Genomic DNA, 24,327 nt, shown 5'->3' on the forward strand with positions numbered 1-24,327 from the left:
AAGTTGGTGACTTTAGTCCGTGAAAGCTTTGTGTCAAATACTTAGAATAGGCATCCTTCAGTCTCAAGAGACTATGGTAACATGCTGTGAATAGTGGTCTTGGAAGAGCGTCTAGTGTGGCTGAGAAGGCCAATTTGAGAGTGACAACAATCCCTTCCACGCTGAAGACAAATACAATCTGTCCCCGGTCCAGCTCCCTGATTTTGCTGCTTTTGGGATTGCCTCTTTGCCTTGGCCTGCTGGACAAGGGTCTCTTCCAATTGGGAGAGGCCGTGATGCACCGCCTGCCTCCAGGCTGAACGCTCAGATGTCAACGTTTCCCATCTGTTGAGGTCCATTCCTTAGGCCTTCAGATCATTGTATTTGTGTCAAATACAATGCATATGAATACAATGGTCTTGTCATTTTATTATGTACAATGCCTGAAGTAGTGTTTTTTTTAACTAATTGGGCAGTATAGAAATCCAATGAATGAGTGAATGAATAGATATTAGCAAATCTGCTATCAAAATTAGATACTGACACAATTCAATAGCATTTGAAGAAAAGCAGACAAAAGCTCACACAGAACATTTACCCCCTTTCGTTCTCTCTCTCTCTCTCTCTCTTTGGACAAGCTAAATTTAAGACTGAAAATCTGAGAAATGCGTGGGAAGGGGCAAAACTGACAGATTCAGCCATTTCTAACAAGAAGGTAACTTTTAGAGCAATGTTTCCAAACATGGGGGTCTAGACCTCCAAGAGGCTCACAAAGGATTTTCAGGGGGGTCACAGGTCACTTTATGTGTTGTAACCCTTGTTAAACAATTTCTTCCTTGACCTTTCAGAGCAAAATATAAAAGTCAATGCAGATGTGGATGTATGAGGGAAAAAAACCCTTTGGGAGAGAAAGAAATTGCTACCTTTTGAGAAGGGATTACAGTACTTTAAAAAAAACACAAATGCCTTTTATGCAAACGTGATGGGGGAGTCACAGATTTCTAGGCTATTATAAAAGGGAGTTGTGACTTGAAAAAGGTTGGGAATGGCTGTTTTAGAGTCTGGAAGCCTATCCATTGCTAAAAGCTTTTATGCATGACGTCCAATTCTGTGTTGTTTTCAGAGCATGGAAACTTTACTCTCTCTCTCTCTCTCTTTTAACTACATCTCCCCAAATCCCCCAGAATTTGGGGAGTTGTAGTCCAAAAAAGAGAGGGAGAGTAACATTTCAAAAATATGCTTTGGTCATGAAACCTTGAAGGAAGCACAAATCAATAATTCCCAGACGCCTCTAAATCAAATGAAGTTACCCACCAGCAGAAAGAATTAAGCTAGAAGTTAGACTTTCCATAAAGATGTCAGTTGAAACGTCCATGCTGAGATGTTTTTGCAATGATGGGAAAAGAACAGTGTGTGTCACTGCCTCATCCACTTCACATCTTTAGTCAGATCCGGCCCTGTCACTGGACAGAATGGGGAGACTGCCTCAAGTGGCATATGCTCGTTGGTTGGTTGGTTGGTTGGTTGGTTGGTTGGTTGGTTGGTTGGTTGGTTGGTTGGTTGGTTGGTTGGTTGGTTGGTTGGTTGGTTGGTTGGTTGGTTGGTTGGTTGGTTGGTTGGTTGGTTGGTTGGTTGGTTGGTTGGTTGGTTGGTTGGTTGGTTGGTTGGTTGGTTGGTTGGGCTTCTAGACTGCCCGACTTAGAGAAATACTACTCAGGGTGGTTTGCATAATTCAACAAACCATACAAACTAAAATAATAAAATAATGCCTAGATAATATTACGAACAAATGAAAACAAAAACAGTAAGGCGACCGAGGATTGCTACACCCCCGAAACTAGCTCATTCTGCCAAGCCCCCCAGTGTTGAAGAAAGATCTGGCATACAATCATGTTCAGCTTCCATACTTCGATTGACGTGTGTGTGTGTTTCCTCTTGCCCTTTTTCTTGGCCCACAAAATATCTTGGAGGCCAGCCTTGTCTCAGTTATTCCACTGTTGAAGCTAGCACACCTTGACTGTTGGAAAATGCTGGGAAAGTTTGAAAGATTTTTTTTAAGGTATTGTACCCCCAATTTGTATGTCCATGGGAACTGGGACTCTTCAAGATGTAAGCCAGGGAAGAGGAGGCCGTAAATGTCCCGAGGAGTGACTCAGATGCATAGCAAGGATCATGCCATGTCCTGCCCACCCCCTGCCTACCTACTGGATTGTCCTCAGGCCCCAATCTTGAATCACCCAGCCTTGTCCTCCTCATTATTTACATCCAAGACTAGGGATGGGGATGAATCAATATATGTTGCAATTCACAATTTGTCAAGGTTGCCAAATGCCCTAATGCAAATTTATGAGTATTCTTGGATGAATCGATGAATAAAACTAGGTAAAGGTTCATCACTTTGTATTTGTTGGATCTCCGGAATTGTTGAATATGAATCAACAAATATATGATTGAATCAGCAATATTTGTCAAAAATCGCAAATTGTTTTTATATTCGTCCCCATTTCCATCAAAGAATATGACTGCCATCAGTGTTGGAGCAGGAAAACGCTCAATAGGAGGCTCTTGAACTGTTCAACATTCTTCTCCTTCCTAAATCTGAGCGCAGGGAGGGTAATAAATCCCCTTGGCTGTTGTCTTGTCGGAAGAATCAGCCAAAGCAGGAACCCTTTAGGCTTTGGACTACAACTCCCAAAAGCTGGAAATGTCACTGTGGACCACCGTGTAGCCTGCACAATTAACTCGTAAACCGCCCAGAGAGTGCTTTAAGCGCTATGGGGTGGTATATAAGCCGCACACTTTGCTTTCGATTACCAGAATCTTCCAAACATTTCATGTGGGGTACAGGATACGTTGGGAGGTGTGGTCAAAAGTAACTTTACTGAGTTCTGGACATCCCTCGCAACAGGTGTAATTTGTAGCCTGCCACCAAAGCATCTCTGAAATCCACAATGGCTAAGGCCAGAGTTATGTGCTAACTGTATTTGCATCTCAGATGCACGGGGTGAGGGGAGGAACGTGGCTGTCTGGGTTCCTTCCTTCCTGCTTAAGCCTTTCTTGAATATTGTTTGGCGGGTGAAATGTCAGGGGATTAACTTTTCCCGAACTAACACCCACAGCCTGACAAGCAGATGAGAATTCCCACCAGATGGCACGGCCGGCCGGCCGGGCCTCAGGGATGGGGGTGCTCTGGCAACTCAGACCTCCTGGCCAGGGTTCCCCCTGCCCCCAAGTTGTAGCGGAGAGGGTATATTGTGAGAATGTCCACCTGCCCCCCTCCCCGATGAAAACAAACCGAGTGTTTTCCTGCTCTTATTGAATTTGGTTAGCAAACACTGCCCCGAACAAAAACCTCCCAAGCCAGAAGACCATTGAAGCCTGCACTGTTTTGCATTTGCCGAATGGATTAGCTACTAAATTGCCCGCTTTCTCAAATCCTGGCGGATTTTAATGCATTGGGAAAGGGATTTTTTTTTTAAATTATGAGGTTGGGATGTTTCTCCCCTCCCCTCCTTCTTTGTGGGGCTCTTAGAGGTCTTGTTCTTAAATCCCGTTTTTCATTAGGAAAAAAAAAAGCAACAGGGTTGCTTTCAAAATAAAGAAAAGACAAACAGATTTGGGGAGCCGGGTTATTAAGACTGTCTTAATGCCGCATTATGAAGAATAATCCCACATTCCACAGTCTCTTCTGTCTTTGTTAAATAAAATAAAATTGATAACGGCAAAGATCAGCTGTTGTGTAGAAGCTACAGGGAGCGAAGGAAGGCTAGATCAACAGTCTTGGAACAATGGGATCTAGAAGGTGAAAGCCATTAAAAATAGACCCCTCAAAAGCGAAAGAAGCTTCAGCTGGGAAATATCTAGAGAGCTAAAGAAGGCATCCAGTAAAATTTTGGAAATTTCTATGGGACCACCTCTACATTTCAATGGCGTGGAAAGTAGTGTTACTAATCTAGAGCAGGGCCATCAGACAATGCATTGATATTTATTAACTGATATTACACATCGCCATCCCTTCCTCTTTGTAAAGTCTCTGTAGGCATATGTTTGAGGAGGCCAGCTAACCAGAAAATGTAGTATGAAGGACATTCATTCCTCCAAGATCATTGTGACTGCAGCCTAACACAGCAACGCACACTCAATTTCTGGACAGAACAGGTGTGAAAACGAGAAAAGGCGTACTGAATACCTAACACACATATACTTCTCTTAAAGGTCCAGTTGAGAGCCTTTCCACAGCCTAATACTCGTACCTTGTACACTGCACATCTGAATATACATCTTTCCCTGTCTTAAAAGCAGCAGATTCGGCTACGAGCAGTTTCTCAACTGGCCTCTGAAGACAAGGGAAAGAAAAGATTTAATTTTTTTTTTAAAATACTGTGGCGCGTTTTCACTGTCCTTGTGAAGTCAAAACACAAAAATTCACTTCCTCTGCCCCTCTGCTGAGGAGCAGAGGAAGTGTTTTATTCCTCAATATCCATAAGTGGCTCACTTATTAAGCCACTTTGTGATATCAAAGGGGAAGACTTCTGATATGCCCTGGGAACAAACCAAAAGAGAGTGATCCTCCCGACACAACAAAAAAAATTGTAGAAATCATAGAATCATACAAAAGTGAAGTTGGAAGGGGCCTTCAAGGCCATCAAGTCCAACCCCGTGCTCAAGGCAGGAATACCATCAAAGCATATCTGCCAGGTGATTATCCAAGTTTTTCTCGAATGCCTCCAGTGCTGGAGCATTCACCAACTCCTGAGGTCACTGGTTCCATTGTCGTACTGCTCTAACAGTAGGATGTTTTTCCTGAAACTCAACCAAAATCTGGCTTCCTTGAACTTGAGTCCATTGTTGCGTGTCCTGCATTCTGGGATGATCGAGAACAGATCTTGCCCCTCCTCTGCATCACAGCCTTTCAAATACAGTATTTGAAAAGTGCCATCACATCACCCCTCAGCCTTCTTTTCTCAAGGCTAAACATGCCCAATTCTTTCAGCCTTTTCTCCTAAGGCTTGGTTTCCAGCCCCCCTGATCGTCCTTGTCGCCCTGCTCTGAACTTATTCCAATTTGTCAGCATCCTTTTTGAAGTGCCATGTCCAGAACTGCACACAATCCTCAAGGTAAGGCCTGACCGGTGCTGAATAGAGGGGGACTAGCACCTCGTGGGATTTGGAAACTATACTTCCATTAATGCAGCCTGAAATAGTGTTAGCCTTTTTTGTAGCCACATCACACTGTTGGCTCCTATTCAGCTTCTGATCTACGACAATTCCAAGATCCTTCTCGCTCGTAGATTCGCTGAGCCAGGTATCCCCCCATCTTGCAACTGTGCAATTGGTTTCTTTTTCCGAGGTGCAGGACTTTGCACTTCTCCCTGTTGAATTTCATTCCATTGTTTTCGGCCCAGGGCGCCATGCTAAAAACGGAAGCCTCCGACAGAGGCCTGAAAAGTGCAGGTAGGATCTCTCTGGGCTCAAGCCGGTTTGCCAGAGCAAAGATGCTTTCTGATCAACCAACCAGGTGTCCCTGCCGTGAACCAAGCAGCAGGCGAAACGTCTGCGTGGTCAACCTCCAACTTTTCCAAGTTTCCCAAGAGGTAAGCTGCTCTTCCACACACATCCCGACAGTAGGTAGTTGCAGAACAGAACATGGCACTCGACTGATCTTTGCTTTGATCCAGCATGATCCACCGATGCAGGGACAAGCGGCTGCCAGTTGTCTCATGTTGGCCGGCAGCTGTCACAAGGATTTGCATTTTGCTCCAGCTTCTAGACGGAATGAGCCCCAAGAATTTGTTGATTTAACAACAGTGCCTTGAAAGGGCTGTGTATCATCTTTGCGTATCCTCACATTAACCTGTTACTTCCCAAAAGGGGTCGTCTTCTTCTTCTTCTTCTTCTTCTTCTTCTTCTTCTTCTTCTTCTTCTTCTTCTTCTTCTTCTTCTTCTTCTGCCTTTCTCCTTCCTCATTCTCATGCAGGAGAATGAGAAACTGTAAAATGACTCTCCTTGCCTGGAAGAGGGTGAGATATTTATCAGATATGAAACTGATGTCAACTTGAATCCTAGCATGCACCAAAAAAAATGTTTATTTGCATCTTACAAAACAATGAGAAATGGTTGCCATCCTGCATGGACTTCAGTGAATGGGGTGCTCCCGAAACAATATACAGTATGATGTTTCAGAGGGCAACCACAGAACTGCAATTGTTGAGTTCTCACCCTCCCCTCCCATCATCTCCAGAAGCTCAGACAATATTGTATGTGCAAGAGTTCCTGACCGTCTCCCCAGGCTCAACAAGTCTCTCTGTCCCCCAGTGGTTGAGAAGCGTCCCATTCTGGAGCTCTCTGTGTCCTTGGTGAAGTCACCAGGGAAACATTGCAGCCTAAAAGACAAAGCCTATTAAATGGGTTCTTTTAATTTCAGCCCCAACAAGAGGGTGTTCCGGTCTTGGGAAAGTTGGTCTCGGGGACTATGGAGCTCAGTTTCCTCCCACCAGTCTGGCCAATGTTCTCCCTTCCTTTTGGTGACTCGGACAAAATTAGAAGCGCTCCTCGAGTCTTTGCAAGGGTGTCTCGGGCCAAATGACCTCTGCATCTTTATGAAATGGAAATCGAGGGAGAGGTACGGGAGAGAGCAAATTCAGCTGTGTGCCAAAGGAAATGTGGAAGGCTTGGTAAAACAATCAGTTTTCTCCATTCAAAATAGGTATGCAAGCAGAGGCTAAAAGATGCCTTCACGGCGAAGAACAACAGGCCTTGTCTTGACCCAAAAAATATTGTTTCAAAACCTCTCCAGATTGTTTTTGCTAATTTCCACAAAAATAAAAGAAACCGGGGCGGGGAGGGAGGGAGGGGACGATGAGCAAACACTGAGCGATCCTTTTTCGGCTGCCAATATTTTTAATAAGCATCTTAGTCAATGTTAGCACAGCTGTTTGTTCAGATCAGCGCTTGTGATGACTCATTTTTGGAAGCTGTCGCTTCCCAAGGTTTATCTGCTCTTTTAACACGTGTGGCGAGCGTGTACCCATCTCTGACAACCAGCGCGAGAGGTGCTACTGAATCCAAAACACGCAGCCTACAGGCCAAGGGAGGAGGAGAGCCAAGCAGCCAAGAAAACAGAGTATCCCAGTGCTTGGAACTGCCAGAGCTTAGAAAAGTTACTTTTTTTCTGCACAACACCGAATCCACCCAAGCCAATTTATTGGCTGGGGAAAAAAAAATTCTGAAGTTCTCAAAACAACACACACCGCTTTTTCCTAGTTCAGCTCCTTGCAAGTTTCAACTCTGTTTTTATACGGGGCATCAAAAATATAGCATTTCTCCAAAGGCCACCATGATCGCCTTACTCATGGGGAATTTACATCACCTGGTTCCCCTCTCTCTCTCTCTCTCTCTCCCCCCCCCCCCAACCCCTTTGGCCAATGTTTCCAAAGACGACAGCATGGACTTCCTTAAAGCGGCGCCAACACAATCGAGCTACAGAAGAGTTTTCAAACGAAACAGGAAAGGGGAATCTGGGCGTGGTCATCCAAAAAAAAAAATGTAAAAAAAGTGGACTCTGGCTAGAAATCCAGGGGTGATTCAAGCATTAAAAAAAGAGAAACAAACAACAGGAATAGTGGGAACACAAAAGATGGCCTTCATGGAAGGAGCACAGCGTTGCAGTTATGGCCAAGAACTCTGATGGACCACGGCTGAGTTGCCTTCATCTCTTCTTACCCGCAGCTGTGTCTAGGCCTGGCCGCACCGAGAGGGCAGTACGAGGCACCTGCCTCGCGGGGAAGTTGTGGTATGGAGGAAGGAGCCCGCCAGTCCTCCGGTGTCTTCTGTGGAAGGATGCAAGAGTGTGTGTTAAATGAAACCGTGCTCCACCTCCTCCATCAACTGGCCACCCTCAGAGGCCGAGAAGCAAAGGGTCCGGACGATGTTGCTAAAAAGCAAGTTTTCATTGCCCACCAGGTCAGGTTTAGGTAGGTAGCCAAGATTGGAAAAATTACTTTTTGGGGAGGAAAATTTCCAGAATCCCACAGCTAGCACGGTTGGTGGGAATTCTGGGAATTTACATGCAAAAAAAAATGCATCTTTGCTGTTTCTGTCTCTTATTCTTTGCCTCTGGTAGCAAAATGTGGGCCTCTCAGAACATCACCTCCCGAGGTCATGAAGTGACTTGCATGACGAAGTAGGGATCTGAAGTGAACCTAGGTCTCCTGACTCCTAGTGTAAAACGATGCCTCCTACTGATTTGGAGAAGTCGCAGACCAAACCAGAATAGAAATGGCTTTGCACGTAGGCAATTCATAGACAAACCCGTGCATCTTTGTGCAAGTAGAAGACATTTATAAAACCTGGGAAGAACCACCTGGAGTCAATGCAGACGGCAGGGGTAGCAACTGTGGCCTTTTACACCATGTTGGATTCCAGGCCTTCTGCTTGGGAAGCAGCCATGGAACCCATCATCCTTCATTGGAAGGCGTCATCCCTTAGAGCAGCTACATCTCAAATATGAAAGACTGCAAAGAGGGACTTCAAAGGAGATCATTAGAGCTTGGAAACATTACTTCTTTGGACTACAACTCCCAGAATCCACCGGCCAGCTCTGCTGACATCAGATTCTCAAGGCCCACAAATTGCAATCTTTCCAACTTGAGAGAGATCTGCTGCGCTCCTGGTTTAAGTGATAAAAGAGAAGTTACAAAAAATATCCCACCATATCAACTGGTACACATGGATTTATGCAGATCATCATCCTATATCTTCCTTCTCTCTCTCTCTCTCTCTTTCTTCCCTTTTTGGCATGATTACTCAACCACCTTTGACTCTTGGTGCTAACTGAGGTCTACGTCCCTTTCCCCCGGGGGCTTTGCAGTCTGGGCAAGATTCCCAAATATGGCTATGCTCTTCCAACCCTGCTGATGTCAATGGGGCTTAAGCGGCTCATGTCGCGGGGTTATGTCTCAACTCCCAAATGGCCAAGCTGGCCCCGCTGAGACAAGGACAAGCCTAATCTTCCCCGCTGTTTTGGCATCCAGTCCCCAACTGGTCTTTGATGTGAGGTCTCTTTACACATTCTTCGTGGGTTGTGATTTCCTGCATTGATTAATCAAATTCTCTCGAGCTGCGCTTGAAAGGTCAGCCGCCACGCATTGATTAATAGGTCTCTTATGGAAAGCAGTGGGTGATTCCAGTCCTACCTCTTTGCCAACGAAAATAAGTTTTATATATATATATATAGTGCCGACGGGGTTGAGATCTACCTGCAGAATGGAGAAGGGTCTCTGTCAGAAAAGTAGACGAGATTATTATTTGTGGAGAGGCGGGACGGCCATCGCAAGGCGGTTTCAATGGCAATCAAAATGTACGAGGAAGACGACGGGGAAAAAAACCCCATGAAGGTGGACTCTTACAACCCATGGAATAAACTTGAGGCGTTGAAAGGTGGTGGAAGGAGGAAGAGCAGACGTTATACTTTCCAAGAGTTTCCAAATGGACAGGCTCTTTCCACAGGGCGAGTGGGGAAACGGGTTTACTAAACAGGGTGACATAACTTGTTTGCCTAGCAGGAAAGGCGACAGCATTTTATTATTATTATTACCTGTGCTACCTCTTGGTAGACACCCCTGGAGATTCCCCCCCCCTCCAAAAAAAAGGACAAGCTGGAAAAATGAATGATTCCCTGATGCTGGGTGGCATCGTTTGATGTCAGGGGAGGGGGGGGAGACAGGCCAAACCTCACCAGACCCATCCACCATGAAATAGGTAAACACACACACACACACACACACACACACACACACACACACACACACACACACACCTCTCCACCAAAGACGGAGGCTTGGGAGGGGACAAGGAGGTGAGAAATTTCATCTCTTCATCCCTTCGCGCCAACTAGGCCTTGGGCGTCACTTAGATTGACGTCTGGCAGGTACACCCAAGCTCTGTTTACCTCCCCCAAGGGGGTCGCCAAGCGGGTGGAAACATGGCACACCCCTCAATGGCTCCTTGTTTGGCTCGGGAAGGCTGTTTGTGGAGAGGCCACCGCGGGCAACGCAGCAGAAGCCAGGCAGGAGGACCTGTAATCCGAGTGTTTTGTAGAGTTACCCTGTCACCTGTGCTTTTTATGAGTAGGTCCCCCAACCACCCACCCACGTTGGGTTTCCAGCTGAAATGGTTTTGGGGCAGCCGGCGAAAGGATTCAGGTGTCCGTGGCCAAGATCTGATGCCGAGCTAAGGCAGGACTACTGAGCGCAGGATCTCTGCATTGTAACTTGGTAGACGGGTGTGGAGGAGTCGTGGCTCTCCTTGGATCACAACTCCCAGCAGCCGTAAGCGAGACAACCAAGGCAGAAAGACGCTGCCACCCAATGGGAGCCTAGAAAAAAGTGCTGCTCCAGACAATACCTTCCAGACTTCTCCAGCCGGGATGGCCACTGGCCAGGCTGTCAGAGGGATCCTGGAATTTATACTCCCCAAAAGATCTTTAGATGTTCCGCCAAGAACTCTTCCATCCAAGTCCCCTGAAGGGATGGGAGGGGTGGGCGAGCATGTAATTTCAGCCTGTTGTTGACAAGAAGGTATCAACATTCATGTGTTTCTTCATAGGTAACGATGGAAAGAACATGAGAATCCAATAAAACGAATGTAATTAAACCCAACACTGATGGATTAGGCCATCCAGGCCCACAGCTTTTGAACGCTTAACTCCCAAAAGTCAAGGCTTGAATCATTCTGTATGCAACCATATGAGTTGCAATTTCGGTTTCCCTGCCATATTCTTTGTGTTTCACAAATCCATGGCACATGCACTACAACCAGACCTGCCTATTTTCAGCCAGTGTAGCCCTGGGAGAATCTTGTTTTGCAGCATCCGCCACAATTTATGATCCCCTTAGCAATTCCCATGCGCCTGGCATCTCCTACTTCAGGCAGGGCTGAACAACATGTGGTTCTTCAGATCATGTTGGCCAACAGCTCCCATCATCCCCTGCCAACACTGGCCACCATGAGGAAGGCAGGGAGCTGCAGCCCAACATCGTCTGGATGTCAGATTTAACATCAGAAATGGCAATGCACAAAACTCAGCTTTGGAACACTTCTACCTCCCATGAAATGTCAAAGCTCCAACTGTGTTATTAAGAAGTGCAATGAGCTTTGAGTATATCAGTTGCTCTCAAATGCTCTGGCCATAACAGGAAGGATTAACTGTCCACCAGGTATAGCATACTGTATGTATGTGCCAGAAGTGGAAAGATGAAAATGAATGTTGTAGGGAAAATAAAATAAAATTACAAAAGATTTGAGAGGGAGAAAGTTGAGCAGGATTACACTAAAATTCCAGAGTGCCTCTAAAGGTTTAAATAAAGACAATGGTGGGTTTTTTTAGCTCAAGGTATATATGGAGTTTCCTTCGTAATCTTGTGTATAAGCTCGATTATTTACTCTGGACCTCAGGATCAGAAATAGACTCAGAAATTAACCAACCACTCTGTGCATCAATATTTTTGCTCTTTCACGGAACGCAGAGGCTCACTTGAGAGAATCTAATCCCTCCTGTTACTGCCAGGATGCTTGAGAAGTAACACTCTCAAAGCTCAGTATATGTCATAATAATGTTATCGGCACTCTGACATTTTATTAGCCTGGAACCCCACTCCCTACAATGTAGGCTTGCATATAAACTTCTGGCTGAATATTTCACTCCAGGGTCTGAAAAAAAAAAGTGGATTATGAGCCGCGAAAGCCCACATTGAAATCAACGTCAGGCTTTACACCACCACAGTATTTTCGGTTTCCATTTTCGTGTTTCTCTTGTTCCACTTTGCTTACCCATGCTCCAAGACTTGAACCATACTCAACCAGCAGGAAAGACCATCCAAATCGGCCGGAGAAGGCGGTGTCTTCTTATCCACGTAAAGCTGGGCTCGGGGGTCCTCTGCATTAAATTTAAAAGAAAACCCATAGACATTGTCTACATCAGCCGTTCTCAACCTTTTTTGGGGTGGTGGTGGTGGGGATGGCCATGAACAAAATATGAAAGAAATAGAGGCCAAATCAGAATTGTATGAGTCACAGAATGAACCTTATTTTCTGTGGCCTCCTTTAAATGTGCCGGGGCCATATGCCCCCCCCCCCATTGAGAATGGCTGCCCTACGTAGCTGTCAAAAGCCGTGTCTCCAACAGGCAGAACTGATATTCATTAAGGTTTGACTGATCTTGTTCCCAGCCTGCACTGGCAGATTCCTTTAAAATAAAGCATTCAATGATGATGATGATGATGATGATGATGATGATGATGATGATGATGATGATAATAATAATAATAATAATAATAATAATAATAATAATAATAATAATAATAATAATAATAATAATACATCTCACATGTGGTTTGTGGAACAAAATAGGGTCTTTTAATGTTGTTGCCATATGAAGCTCCTATGGTCGAAACCACAGGAGGAGAGAAAAGGGTGTTACTTCCATCATCGGATCAGAAGATCCAAAGTTAACAGCCGCATTGTTCCATATTGTTCTGAATCAAGGAAAGGCAGAGCAACAACTGGGAACAGCCGGTCCAGATTAACACTTAGGCTAAGCGCACTATAACCGTGGTGCTCAATTCATGCTGAACCAGTTACTGAATTGGTACATGTCACTGAAAGACACACTCCGGCTTTGATGGGAGAGTTGTCTTGAGCCTCAACCCGTTTGTATCACGTAATCTCAAGAACGGGCTCCAGAGTTGTGGGATTCGTTTTCCGCAAAACCGTGGTCAAAGGCAACCATCTCAAGGGATGCTCTTAGACGTACCATTATGGGGGAGTGTTTTCCTTGAAACTTTGTCATGTGCCATCAAGTCAGAAGTGACTTACAATGACCCTAATCAAGCTTTCATAGAAAGTCAAAGAACAATGAAGTTGGAAGGGGCCTCTAAGGCCATCGAGTCCAACCCTCTCCTTAATGCAGAAATGCAAATCAAAGTGTATTTGCCAGGAGATTGTCTAAATTTCTCCCAAATGCTTCCAGTACTGGAGCACTCATCACCTCTCGAAGCCATGGGTTCCATTAGCATTTAAAATCATAGCAGAAGATTTTCTCCTTATGAAGGTTTGGACCAGAAGCTCCAGCGTAGTAAGGCACACAGGAAGACACCAGGAATACTGTATTTTTCCATGTATAAGACTAGACTTTTGTCTAAAATCTTTAGACTAAAAATTGAGGGTCGTCTTATACACGGAAGTAAGCTGAGAACAAAAACAAGTGGAGGGGAAAGCAGGGATTAAAGTGATCCTGCAGAGCTTTGATCCCTTTCCCCCTTACCTTTGCTAAGCCCCACTTAGATTTCTTAATTTTGGATTGGAAAAGTGGAGGGCAGAAAATATTTACTTGCTGTATATACATAGTGCTCACAGGAACATAAACGTAGGCATTCAGCAGTCAAACGGACAGAACGTAAGCGTGACCGTCAAAGTAGAACTCTGAAGGGCACACTCACCAGCCTCTTAATTTATACGACCTCCAACCCATCAAATTAGTGGTTCACCTCACAGTAGTTAATTCCACAGGGTAGTGTCCTTCTTGTCACATAGCCAGTGACTAAATAACTCCACCTGCCCTAACCCATTGTTAGTTACATTTCTTCTTCTTAAAGACCTAACAGTACCCTCTTAATTAACAATTATGTTAGCATATCTTTATTTCATTACATTCCTTTCTTTAACACCAAGTGCCTTTACTACTTCTTTATTGCTTTGTATGTAAGAGACTTCGTGAAAACATCAGCTTGGTTTTCTGATGGCAGACAATATTGCAATTTCATTTGTTTCACTTTTACAGCCTCTCTGATGTGGCAAAATCTGATGTCAATATGCTTTGACCTGCCTTTTCCTTTCTCCAATGTAGCTCTCTCAATACAGGTTGTATGGTCCTCCATCACAGTTATAGGTCCATCTGTCTGCACATTCAGCTCCTTCAACAATGGTACACAATAAATTAAATTACTGCAAACTTCCAAAAAGGCTATGAACTCAAATTCAGAAGTTCTGAACAAGATTGTTTCTTAGTCTTCTATGAAATTACAGTATTAGCATACTTAGCTATGTATCCAGCATTCAGAATGCTGAATCTAGACATTTATCCCAGTTTTGTCCAGATTGAAGACCATAAAGTGCCTTTTGTAACATCCACACATTATTACTATGTATAACCTTCACACCAGGTGGAATAAATGTAAATAGTCTCAGAATGTTCTGAGTTTAGATAGGCAGTTTGAATGTCACAGTGAGAAATTACGTATTTTCTCTGAGCAGCAACAGCAAGGCATATTCTAATGCTGTCTGCTTGAATGGTAGGAGAAAAAGTTTCATCATAGTGGACGTGTTTTTGTTGCAAAAAACCTTAAACAACTAACCTGGCTTTAAACTTGCAACTTCCTTCTGCAAGTGACTTCCTTTTAAATAACTATCTCCAGCCAATTGCTTTCTCCCCTGGTGGAAGCTGAGTCTCTTTATAAACTTCCAACCTTTTCACAGAATTTAATTCTGACTCAATGGCTTCCAACCATTCCTCTCTCTCTTTTCCTGGGGAAGACAATATATCTTCATAGCAGGAAGGCTCCGTCTTTCTCGATGGGACCTTCGAGGAACTTCTACCTCTTCTTCAATGTCTTCCTGCTTCATAGTATTTTCAGGGTCAGGTTCTAAATCTCCAGAGTCAGAGTCACTGTCTGAAGAACTAGCATCAGTGCTATCTGGTGTCCTTGGAGACATGGCTTTCTTCTCTTCTGCCTGCTCTGTATGTGATAGAAAAACTACTGTATTTTTCCGTGTATAAGACTACATTTTGTCTAAAACCTTTAGAATAAAAATTGAGGGTTGTCTTATACATGGAAGTAAGCTGAGAACAAAAACAAGTGGAGGGGAAAGCAGGGATCAAAATGATCCTGCAGTGCTTTGATCCCTTTCCCCCTACACTTGCTAAGCCCCACTTAGATTTCTTAATTTTGGGTTAGAAAAGTGGGGGTTGCCTTATACATGGGGGGTGTCTTATACACAGAAAAATACAGTACATCCGGTTCTTGTACTTTCAGTTCCTGTATGAATGTCCATTTCTAGATATTACAACCCTTTTGTCTTGGTCTGTAAATCGCCATGTTCATGCACCGGAATCATATCCTAAAATTTTACACTTTTTAGCTTTGGGTTTGCCTTTTCTCCTCTGCTCCCTAGGAATCTGCACATATGCTGTAGCACCAAAAATATGTAAGTGAGGTAAATTTGGTTTCCTCCCATAGAACAATGTAAATGGTATTTCACCAGTCGGGCTGTGTAATGTTCTGTTCAGAATATACACACTGGTCAGAGCAGCTTCTGCCCAATATGTTTGAAGTAAATTAGCATCCTTTAACAATTCTTCGTTATTTACTGTTTGAATATGTCTTTCTACTAGACCACACTGCCATGGTGAATATGCACAAGACTTCCTATGGAATATTCCTCTCTTTATCAACCAAAATTAAGAGGAAGAAAATTCTCCTCCATTGTCTGTCCTTAATTCTGAAATATTTCTCTTATATTTTCTCTCTACAAATTTCACCCAAGAAGAAAATATAGCAAAAACGTCTGACTTTTTCTTCATGGGAAATAAGAAAGAAAATCTACTGAAATAATCAACAATCAGTAAAAAATACTTTGCCTGATCACGAGAACTCTGGAAAGGTCTAGCCACATCAGCAAACACTATCTGTAGTGACGATTCTGAAGTCCTATCACTAACTTTTGGAATAGGCTTTGCTTTGGTCTTAGTAATGTGACATACTTCACAAGGTATATCGGACTTCCACTGAGTAATTTTCATGCCTTCAGTATACATTGACATCTTCTGTAATGTTTTATAATTCAAATGCCCCATTCTCTTATGTCAATCATGAACACAATTTATATGTGCAGGCATATTTACTGCATTGGCCTTTCGAGTTTCCCCCTCCTTTTTCAGCTTTCTTTCTGATTGCCCCTCTTTCTTTCTTTCTGCCTTTCCTTCAGCTGCATTTCATGCAGCCCATTTCTTAAAGTACCTTTTGCATGAAGTCAGGTGAAAGGCAGAAATCTCCTTGGGGTGGAAATTAGTGGAATATTTGCATAAGATCACACCAGGCTCCATGTATAATTTAAAATACATTTTATTGTTCCATTTGTTCTCATTTGTTATACAAAGTTGTTAAATAATTTAAATACATTCTCCACAGTCACTCAAGAATCAGATTTATACCTACAAAGCTGTACATATGAGGTAGAGAAAAAATAATAATTTAGGCTCCCATAAGACATTAACCGCCCCACCCACCCCATCCCAAGGAAAAACCATATTACAAATCCTTCATATGTTTGCATTGGCTCCTCACAACACTCCCAGAGGGAACATAGTTCGGATGGGTATGCAACGAGCCCCCCAAGTCCAAATTCCTCATATTGGAATCTGGAGGGACTATAGCTCCCAGAATCCTCAGGAAGGCCATAGGGGAGTTGTAGTCAAAATAAATCAACTTCTTGAAGCTGTGCTTCATTCATGCTTCTTGGATGAAATGTGTTATCAGAGACTATAATGAACTAGGCGATTAAGATGATTTTGGGTAGAAAGAATGAACACGCGAATCCACGCCAGCTGGACATTTTTGGAATTCGCATCCCTACGAATTTGTTCAGAAGCAGTATCTTGAACCTTCAGAGGCCAGGCCAGGCTAGTGAGGAAAAGTTCAACACGGGGTGCTCCTCGAAAGAGCATCTCTGTAACACCATCTGCCTCCTTTCAACTTTTAGGGCAGCCTTCCCTAAACTGAGGTGGTGTTGGTCTACACCTCTCACTGAGCTTGACCGCCCGGCCATGCTAACTGCGGCCTCACCGTCAATAGGAAAAAGAGAACCACGTTTGGGGAGGCTGGTTTAGGGTGGGTGGTCTGAAACCTACCAGGGACTTGTCTCCCAACACTCCACAACAGGACACTTGATGGAAAGAGATACTTAAGGCCTGAGGTTCACCAGAACAAGACGGTTCCATATCTATGTCCCATTTTCACCAGCGTGGCAATGCTCTGTGCAGGATGTCATTCGAGATTTAGGAAAGCAAATGAATTTTCCCCTCTTTAGGCTCACATGTCTCGTCTTAGAGAGACGAAGCCTCCCCTGCCTTCCTCGTTTATCGTCCCACTTTGGCACCCAACCGGGGTCAGCCCCTTACCTTCAACACAGCCTCCTAGCCCTATGTTTCCCAACCTTGGGTCTCCAGACATTCTTGAACTGCAACTCCCAGAAGCCTTCACTGCTAGCTTGGCTGGCCAGGATTTCTGGGAGTTGTAGTCCGAGAACATCTGGAAACCACTCTCCTGAATTTATACAGAATGGGTTGGGACGGATAACGGCAGGGTCCTGTAAAGATGTCCATACGCCCCTAAATCCTGTACTCCAAGCAACCACACAAGACAACCATTTTAATTTTGAGGGGGGAAAAACACACACACACACACACAGACTGGTGGCAGCATTTTGTGGGTTCTAACACAGAATCTGCAACCCTATCACACAGTTGTCTCGCTCCCCCACCACCCCATCCCACCCTGACGTAACTAAGTTACTATTCAATAAAATATAAAATAACAGTTGCACCCCCTTATAGGGAGAAAGTTTGGCAAGACCAGGTTGATTCGGGCAAGGAAAGACAGAATCATCCAGGATAGGAACAGGAGGGGAAACTAAGAAACCAAACCTAGACAAGATGGCGTCCATAAGGGCCCACCATGGATGGTGGCAGAAGGTTGAGTTCCATCCAGATTACTCGTCAGCAAGAGCAGCAAGCATTGATCCATTTGAAGGGTCAAGAAACGAAAAGTTTTATTTATGCACCATCAACCTGACACTCTTCGTATTTGTTGTATCCAGTCCTCCACCAGCAAGGCAGAGTTATCGGAGGTACAATTTGAGAACCACCAGGCTCCTTCATTCGGTGCGTTAAGGCACATTTCCTTTTGGGGTGTAAGTCTAAAACAGGATCAAATCAGGGACCTCGTCACCCTTAGGATCGAACCAAGATGTTACCAAGAAGGCATGGGGCATTTTTTTAAAGTGTAAGACATTTAATTGCTTTTTGTATATCAAAATTTGTTGCATTTCTTAGCTGCAGGTGTCTCTTCAAGATTTTGCAAGCTGCGCGGAGAAAGGCCGGAGAGAAGGAGAAGGAATTGATGAATGAGTGTTTGGCTCTTGTGCTATGGCTGGACTACAGTTCCCACCAACCCCTGCCACCACAGCCAGGGGTGAGGGCCAATGGGAGTTGTAGTCCTATAAGATTCCATAGGTTCACCCTATCTCTGTGTTAGATATGGGCAAGTCAAGGTCAATCTCAAGACTGGGTGGCCAAGACAACCCTATTTAGGCTTCCTCTCTCTGTGATCTATGGGACCAGCATAGGAAAAGATGGGTAGCTGAGTAGTTTGCCAGAACCAATAAGAACCTGCATCTCCCAGTACATCACCGCAGCGCTGTCACCCAAATCAGCACTGATCCTGCCAGCTGAGCTGAACAGCCACTGAGGACTCAACCACATGGGTGGCTAGCAGGTTCTGGCAACTTCAGTGGGGTCCATGTTCTATCTTGATTTTGGAAATACCTTGGCCCTTAAGCTACCGGCTTGGTGCATATAGCATGCCAGCGCCCACACCTCTTTCCAGACGGCCTCTCTGGTTTGGGTTTTGTTGCTACTCCTTTGTTTTTCCTTCTCCAAGAGACCGTTTTAAGGTATATTACGAATATTTGCTGAAGACAATATCTGAAGCAGTCTCGAAGGTGAAAGCAACAAGCGAAACAGGTGATACAGCCTACGTAACCTCTGCTGGTCCTCCAGACTTTCTGATTATCGGGTTCCCCTTCCTCTCTCGCAGCCCACGGCCATGATCCCAAGAAACCACGGCTCGGATCCTATTGTGGTTCACGGAGCAGAATCTAGAAGGCTTTGCACTCCACCCTTTGCCAAATACTAAACCTTCATTCTGGAGGCCACAGAGACTTCTGAAACAGGACGGGATGGCAAACAGCCTGCTAGCCAGCAAAGGCCATTAGCTTTAAGTCTCCATAGATGAGGGGGTCATGGTTCAAAAACACCCCGAGGGCCACAGTGCCACCCATCGCTGCCTCCGTCTCAAGCCAATGTTTAGATCGGGGTTGGGCAAAAGGCAGACTGAACTCCATTTAGGTTCTCTTTGGATCGAATGAGGCTTCACCCCTTGAATCGACACCAATCTTCTTCCCCCCCCCCACCATTCAAAATGGCGCCCAGCTCGCCCTTCTTTCCAACTTCAGTAACTAGTCTGATGATCTCAGGTTGACAAGAGCCACACCGTTCTCCCAATTTTTCAAAAGGGGATTAACTTAATCATAGGTGTATTTCACCTGCCTATACAGTGAATGCATGTGCCTCGGTACTATTTATAACTTTTTTTAAAAAAAAACCCACAGGAGAATAAACCTTACTATTTACAATATATAACAAAGAAAGCAATAATATTTGCATTAACATAAATACAGCTTTAAATACTTACAGAAACGCCCTGGCTTCAGGGCGTGAATTATTATACAAAGAAGAGCTTTTCCCACTCAGTAGTTCGTTCACTCCTTCGCCTCTCAACTTAAAAGGCCCCGATCCTATGCACGCTCACAGAGGTCCTCCTGAAATCAGTGGGACAAACTTCTGAGCAAACGGCAGAGGGGCTGGCCTACAAGAGATGCTACCCATTCATTTTTCCCCCTCCCTCCTCCACCTCCACAGCTACATGCAGCTCTTGAATGCAATGGCTGAAATCCTATTGCCTGCCGTCCGCCTGCATAATGGAAATGATGTCAGCAGCAGCTAACTGCGACCGATTAGAGACTTCTATTTTCAATTTGGGTGTGCACGCAACTTTGTCTCATTGTGCGACAACCATGTGCACCCCGGGCCAGAGGTCGTCAACCCCCGGTTCTCGGCCCGGTGCCGGTCCATGGCCTGAGCCGGAACAGGCCGCGGAGACAAACTTCCCCCCTGCACACACTCCCTTCCCCACAGCTGCTTTGTCCACGCACGTGCCAGCGCCGGCGTGTGTGCTCCCCACTCTGGCGCTGTGCAACAGGATTTCAGCCATCAAATGCGTACATGAACTGTGTGTCTCTTGTACCAATGTTCCCAAAAGTGCTGAACACCTGAAATTCTTCTGTTCTCCCAATGCGTGGACTTTCAAAGCACAGCCCTTTCGACCCCGCAACAATTCAGAAGACTTTAGTCTGAGTTTTATCAGAGGAAATCCACACTGACCAAAGAGGGTTGTATGAATGGTTTTAGAATGTGCTCATAATATTTTGGGTGCTAAAAGTGGAACACTGAAGCCCGTCCAGTGGGAGGTGTACGAAACGTTAATTAAGGCTGCTTTCCTATGCATGCTCACTTGCGGGATGAGCCTCACTTAGCTCAATGGGACTTTATGAATTCCCACTGAACTGAATGCACTGCACTCTAAGAAGGTATAGAAGTCGTCGTCCGTGTGCTATCCTTTAAATATACCCCAACATCTGCTGGCAGGTGTGAAACCGTCTCACGTCTGTGGTGGTGCCAGCGCTGGCAAGAATGACTTCTTTGCTCTAAAACAAGGGTGGGAACTACGTGGTCCTTCAGCTGCTGTGGTGCTACAAGTGGTACACTGGGCCAAGGGTACACTTTTCCATTTTTGAGAAGGCTTTACATCTATAGTCTTGGCAGGTATTTATGAAAGGCACACAGCTGCCTAGCAGAGGATGCTAAGTCTCCCTCACCAAACTACAGATCCTGGGGATCCTGTCGTTAAAGTGGAATCAGACCACTTGTAACAAAGAAGTGCAAATAACCCTAAACAGCTTTCATTAAAAATACAGTGGTGTCTTGCAAGATAACTGCCTCGCGGGACGATTAATCCGCAAGACGATTGGTTTTTGCGATTGCTGTTGTGCTTTGCAAGACGATGTTTTCTATGGACGATGATTTTTCCCCATTGGAACACACTAAACAGATTTCAATGCATTCCAATGGGGAACCGAGTTCCACAAGACAATGTTTTCTATGGACGATTTTTGCAAGACAATGATTTTTCCACTGGAACACATTAAATAGATTTCAATGCATTCCAATGGGGAACCGCGTTTCACAAGATGATGTTTTCGCAAGACAGCGTTTTTCGCGGAACAAATTAACATTATCTTGTGAGGCACCACTGTACAGAGTTCAGGATGATAGCAAAATCAAAAGATGTTGGGTTGAAGAAAAGGACCCAGAACTAACTTTGGGCACACACAAACAGATAGAAAGAATGGCAGTAGTTTTTATAGTACTAATTGGAACTGGTTCTTACAGTGAGATGGGATGAGGCACGCCCCACTGAAAAACATCCTGGAAAATGTGCCATACACAATTCCAGAGTCAAGCCTAACACCGCTGATACAGGTGGACCCACACTTTTGGGAACATGGTCCTTGCATATGCCAAAAAAAAAAAAAAGGGAGGCGAGAGTGTGCACCGTCTCCAGAGAGGACTGAACATAATACCACATTGAAACCATAAGAAGGTCCTTCTGATAGGCTTAATAAAATAAATAAATGTTCAATATTTATATTTAGGTGCATATATATATAGATAGATAGATATAGCTATATCCACACTGAATAATATGCTTCTGTTCAGTCTTACATGTTTAGTTTTGCTTGTCTTACAGAACAAAAATCATTTCCACGTGGCTTCAGGAGAGGCCCCACCTGGCGTTGAAGGCCAAGATGGACCAGGTGAAGAGTTTCCATAATGTACGATGGCCACCACAAGCCGCCAAGACCATGAAGATTGGAATTGGTGGCATTCTATTTTGACATCGGTTGGGGAATGGTCTCAGAGAGATGTGCAAGAGCGCCAACCTTCCACTTTTGCAGGATCTGGGCTCAAACAAGGGGAAAATTATGCCTTTCGGTCACCCTCCCTAAGGGCAAACCACCCATTAAGCTGGCCATGCCCATCCCCTTCCAGTTGAGGCAGAAAAAACACCGCTGAAGATGAGCGGCTAATTTTTAATTACTATTATTATGATTTGGAAGGAATTCCCAAAACCAGATTCGTCCTCAGGAAGATTGAAAGAGCCCCAGAGAAACCAGTGGAAACCATGCAGAAGTCTCGTGCCCGGCTTTCCCCGAAAATCAGGTCGACGGGTTAAACGAGAGAAATTGCTACTACCAGAAAATCAGAAGGTGCCCACTGCTCTTATTGCATCTTACACAGCTAACTTTCAACCGAGAGATTAGCCAGTCGGTCACTTCTGATTCAAGCAGTGTTGTTGAAGGAAAGCCAAGTTGCAAAGTTGTAATATCCCAATGTACGGCAATGGAAGGTTGTCGAGTACCCCGTATCACCAGCGCTTCCCCCTTTACGATCACCGTGGTCGTCTCCGGTCCCTCCATTCCTCCTCAGTCTTTATGAACTTTTGATTCGAATACCTGCATTGCTGAATTTCCAAATGCCAGCGCCTCTAGTGGTTTTAAAGAAAATGAAAGGTCTGCTGTGAAGATTCGTGCCAGTTCGCGCCACCGTTGAGAAGAAACTGTGTGACATCCGAACAGGGGTAAAATTTGAGGGGATATGTCATATCAAATCCAGGATGGCTTACAATTCAAGGCAAGTCAAAGCAGCGTCGATTGTCCGTAAGGCAACTGGTTTCGTCCGGTCCAGAAAGGGACTCGTCCAACAGCGGCTCCAGGAACTGGGAGCAACGTTGAATACTGGGATAGAAAGCAGCCTCCACAGGGTGCATCTGGAGCAAGAAGAGGTGCCATGCTTGGGAAATTATTTGGAGGTGGTGGTGGCAGCATCTGTAGGAAATCTTAAAAGGCTTCTAGTGGTTTTCATTGTTCGCAAAGTTAGTTGATGAAGGCGGCAAACGCAGGAGTAGATTGCGATGGGAGAGGACTAAAGCGGGCAGGTTGGACCAACCACTCTAGAAGGCCCTCCCATAACATCTGTTACAAAGTGCAAGCAGCTGAAAGCAGATGTTCCTCTTGAGGAACCACAACAGATAGGACACTTTTGCAAACAGGGAGCTCCGACCAACAAGGATTCAATTCTCCATCCTTGAGAGCTCCAGAGAGCTCCAACTAGCCATCCACCAGCACGGAATACTATCCTTTTGGGGGGATAATCTCTCTCTCTCTCTCTCTCTTCTGGTCACATTCGCTTCCGGAATTCTACTGCAGTTCTCAAGGTGGCCACGGACCATAGGCCACGAGGTTCAATGCCAAAGGAGAAGGCTTTCTCTAGGTCAAGGACGGCAATGAGCAAGATGAGAACTGTCTTGGTTAAGGCCAAGCGTTTCACTGCCCACTTTGGAAATCACTCACCCTGCCCAAAATTGGAACTGGCCCACCTGGACCTCCAAAATCGGTTGGGTTGGCAAAGAAGGGCAGAGAGAGTCAAGGAGAAACCCATACAGCTGGGTCACCGGGACCCTACAAAGTGCTTCCATATCTTCGCGGCAGAGTGCGCCATCTCCACGGGGATCTCTCAAACCCTGTTTCGCCTCTCTGGGTGCTGGTCATAGGATGGCATCACCCCCTCGTCGTTAAGGGATACCCTCTCGAGCATTCTTCGTGCCCGTCCAAGCTTCTATACGTCTTTGCACGTATAGACTTCCTCTCTCTGCGTACACTGTTTACACTCCACGTAGCAGCACCAGCGGACTTGACACTGGCAAGGTCGGGTCACCACCCGGCTCTGGGTGTTGTGCCCCCGCCCGCAGCAAATACTCTCGCAGTTCTTGTCCTTGTAACACTTCCGGCCCGACGTGCCGGGAGAAAACCGGCTCACCAGGCAAAAGCTCGGAGAATCGTCAATGTACACCAGGTCTGTAGTCCTTGGGATCTGATCTCCGTGGCCTGCGATGGATTTCTTGGGCGGGGAGATGTCCCCCTCGCCCGTGGCCTCGTTGGTGGTGCTGCCCACTTTGAGCGCCGTCTCGTATTTCTGCTTCAGCTGCTTGCCGATCTCGTGGAAGGGAGACAGCTGCCGCCAGCACGTCCGGACGGTGCAAGAGCCTGAAACTCCGTGGCACTTGCACGTGGTCTCCACACCGGCTTTGATGACCTGTGAAGAGGGAAGCAAAGCTAGTGAGGGAAAAGGTGCCTGCTCCAAAACACAGTCTTACAATCCCACCCCATGATCACAACAATACACCCACAACAAAAATACACTGATCACCCTAATTACCCAATCTCCTGAAAAGGACAAAGCTGATCCAACAGCTATAAATACTCAACTCCCAAACAA

General features: G+C 45.2%; 2 protein-coding genes across 2 annotated transcripts in view; both read right to left on the reverse strand.

Annotated features, from left to right (window-relative positions):
• The window catches only part of LOC144583756 (uncharacterized), a 380,160-nt gene that overhangs the window by 311,146 nt on the left and 44,687 nt on the right, over positions 1 to 24,327 (reverse strand). The window lies entirely within an intron of this gene.
• Positions 16,139 to 24,327, reverse strand: part of WNT9A (Wnt family member 9A) — a 54,957-nt gene continuing 46,768 nt past the window's right edge. The window contains exon 4 of the mRNA XM_020804930.3: positions 16,139 to 24,144. Coding sequence (XP_020660589.2) covers positions 23,668 to 24,144 — 477 coding nt within the window. The 3' untranslated portion in view covers positions 16,139 to 23,667. The remainder of the gene's footprint in view (positions 24,145 to 24,327) is intronic.

This window comes from Pogona vitticeps, chromosome 6, assembly GCF_051106095.1.
Source record: "Pogona vitticeps strain Pit_001003342236 chromosome 6, PviZW2.1, whole genome shotgun sequence".
NCBI lineage: Eukaryota > Metazoa > Chordata > Lepidosauria > Squamata > Agamidae > Pogona > Pogona vitticeps.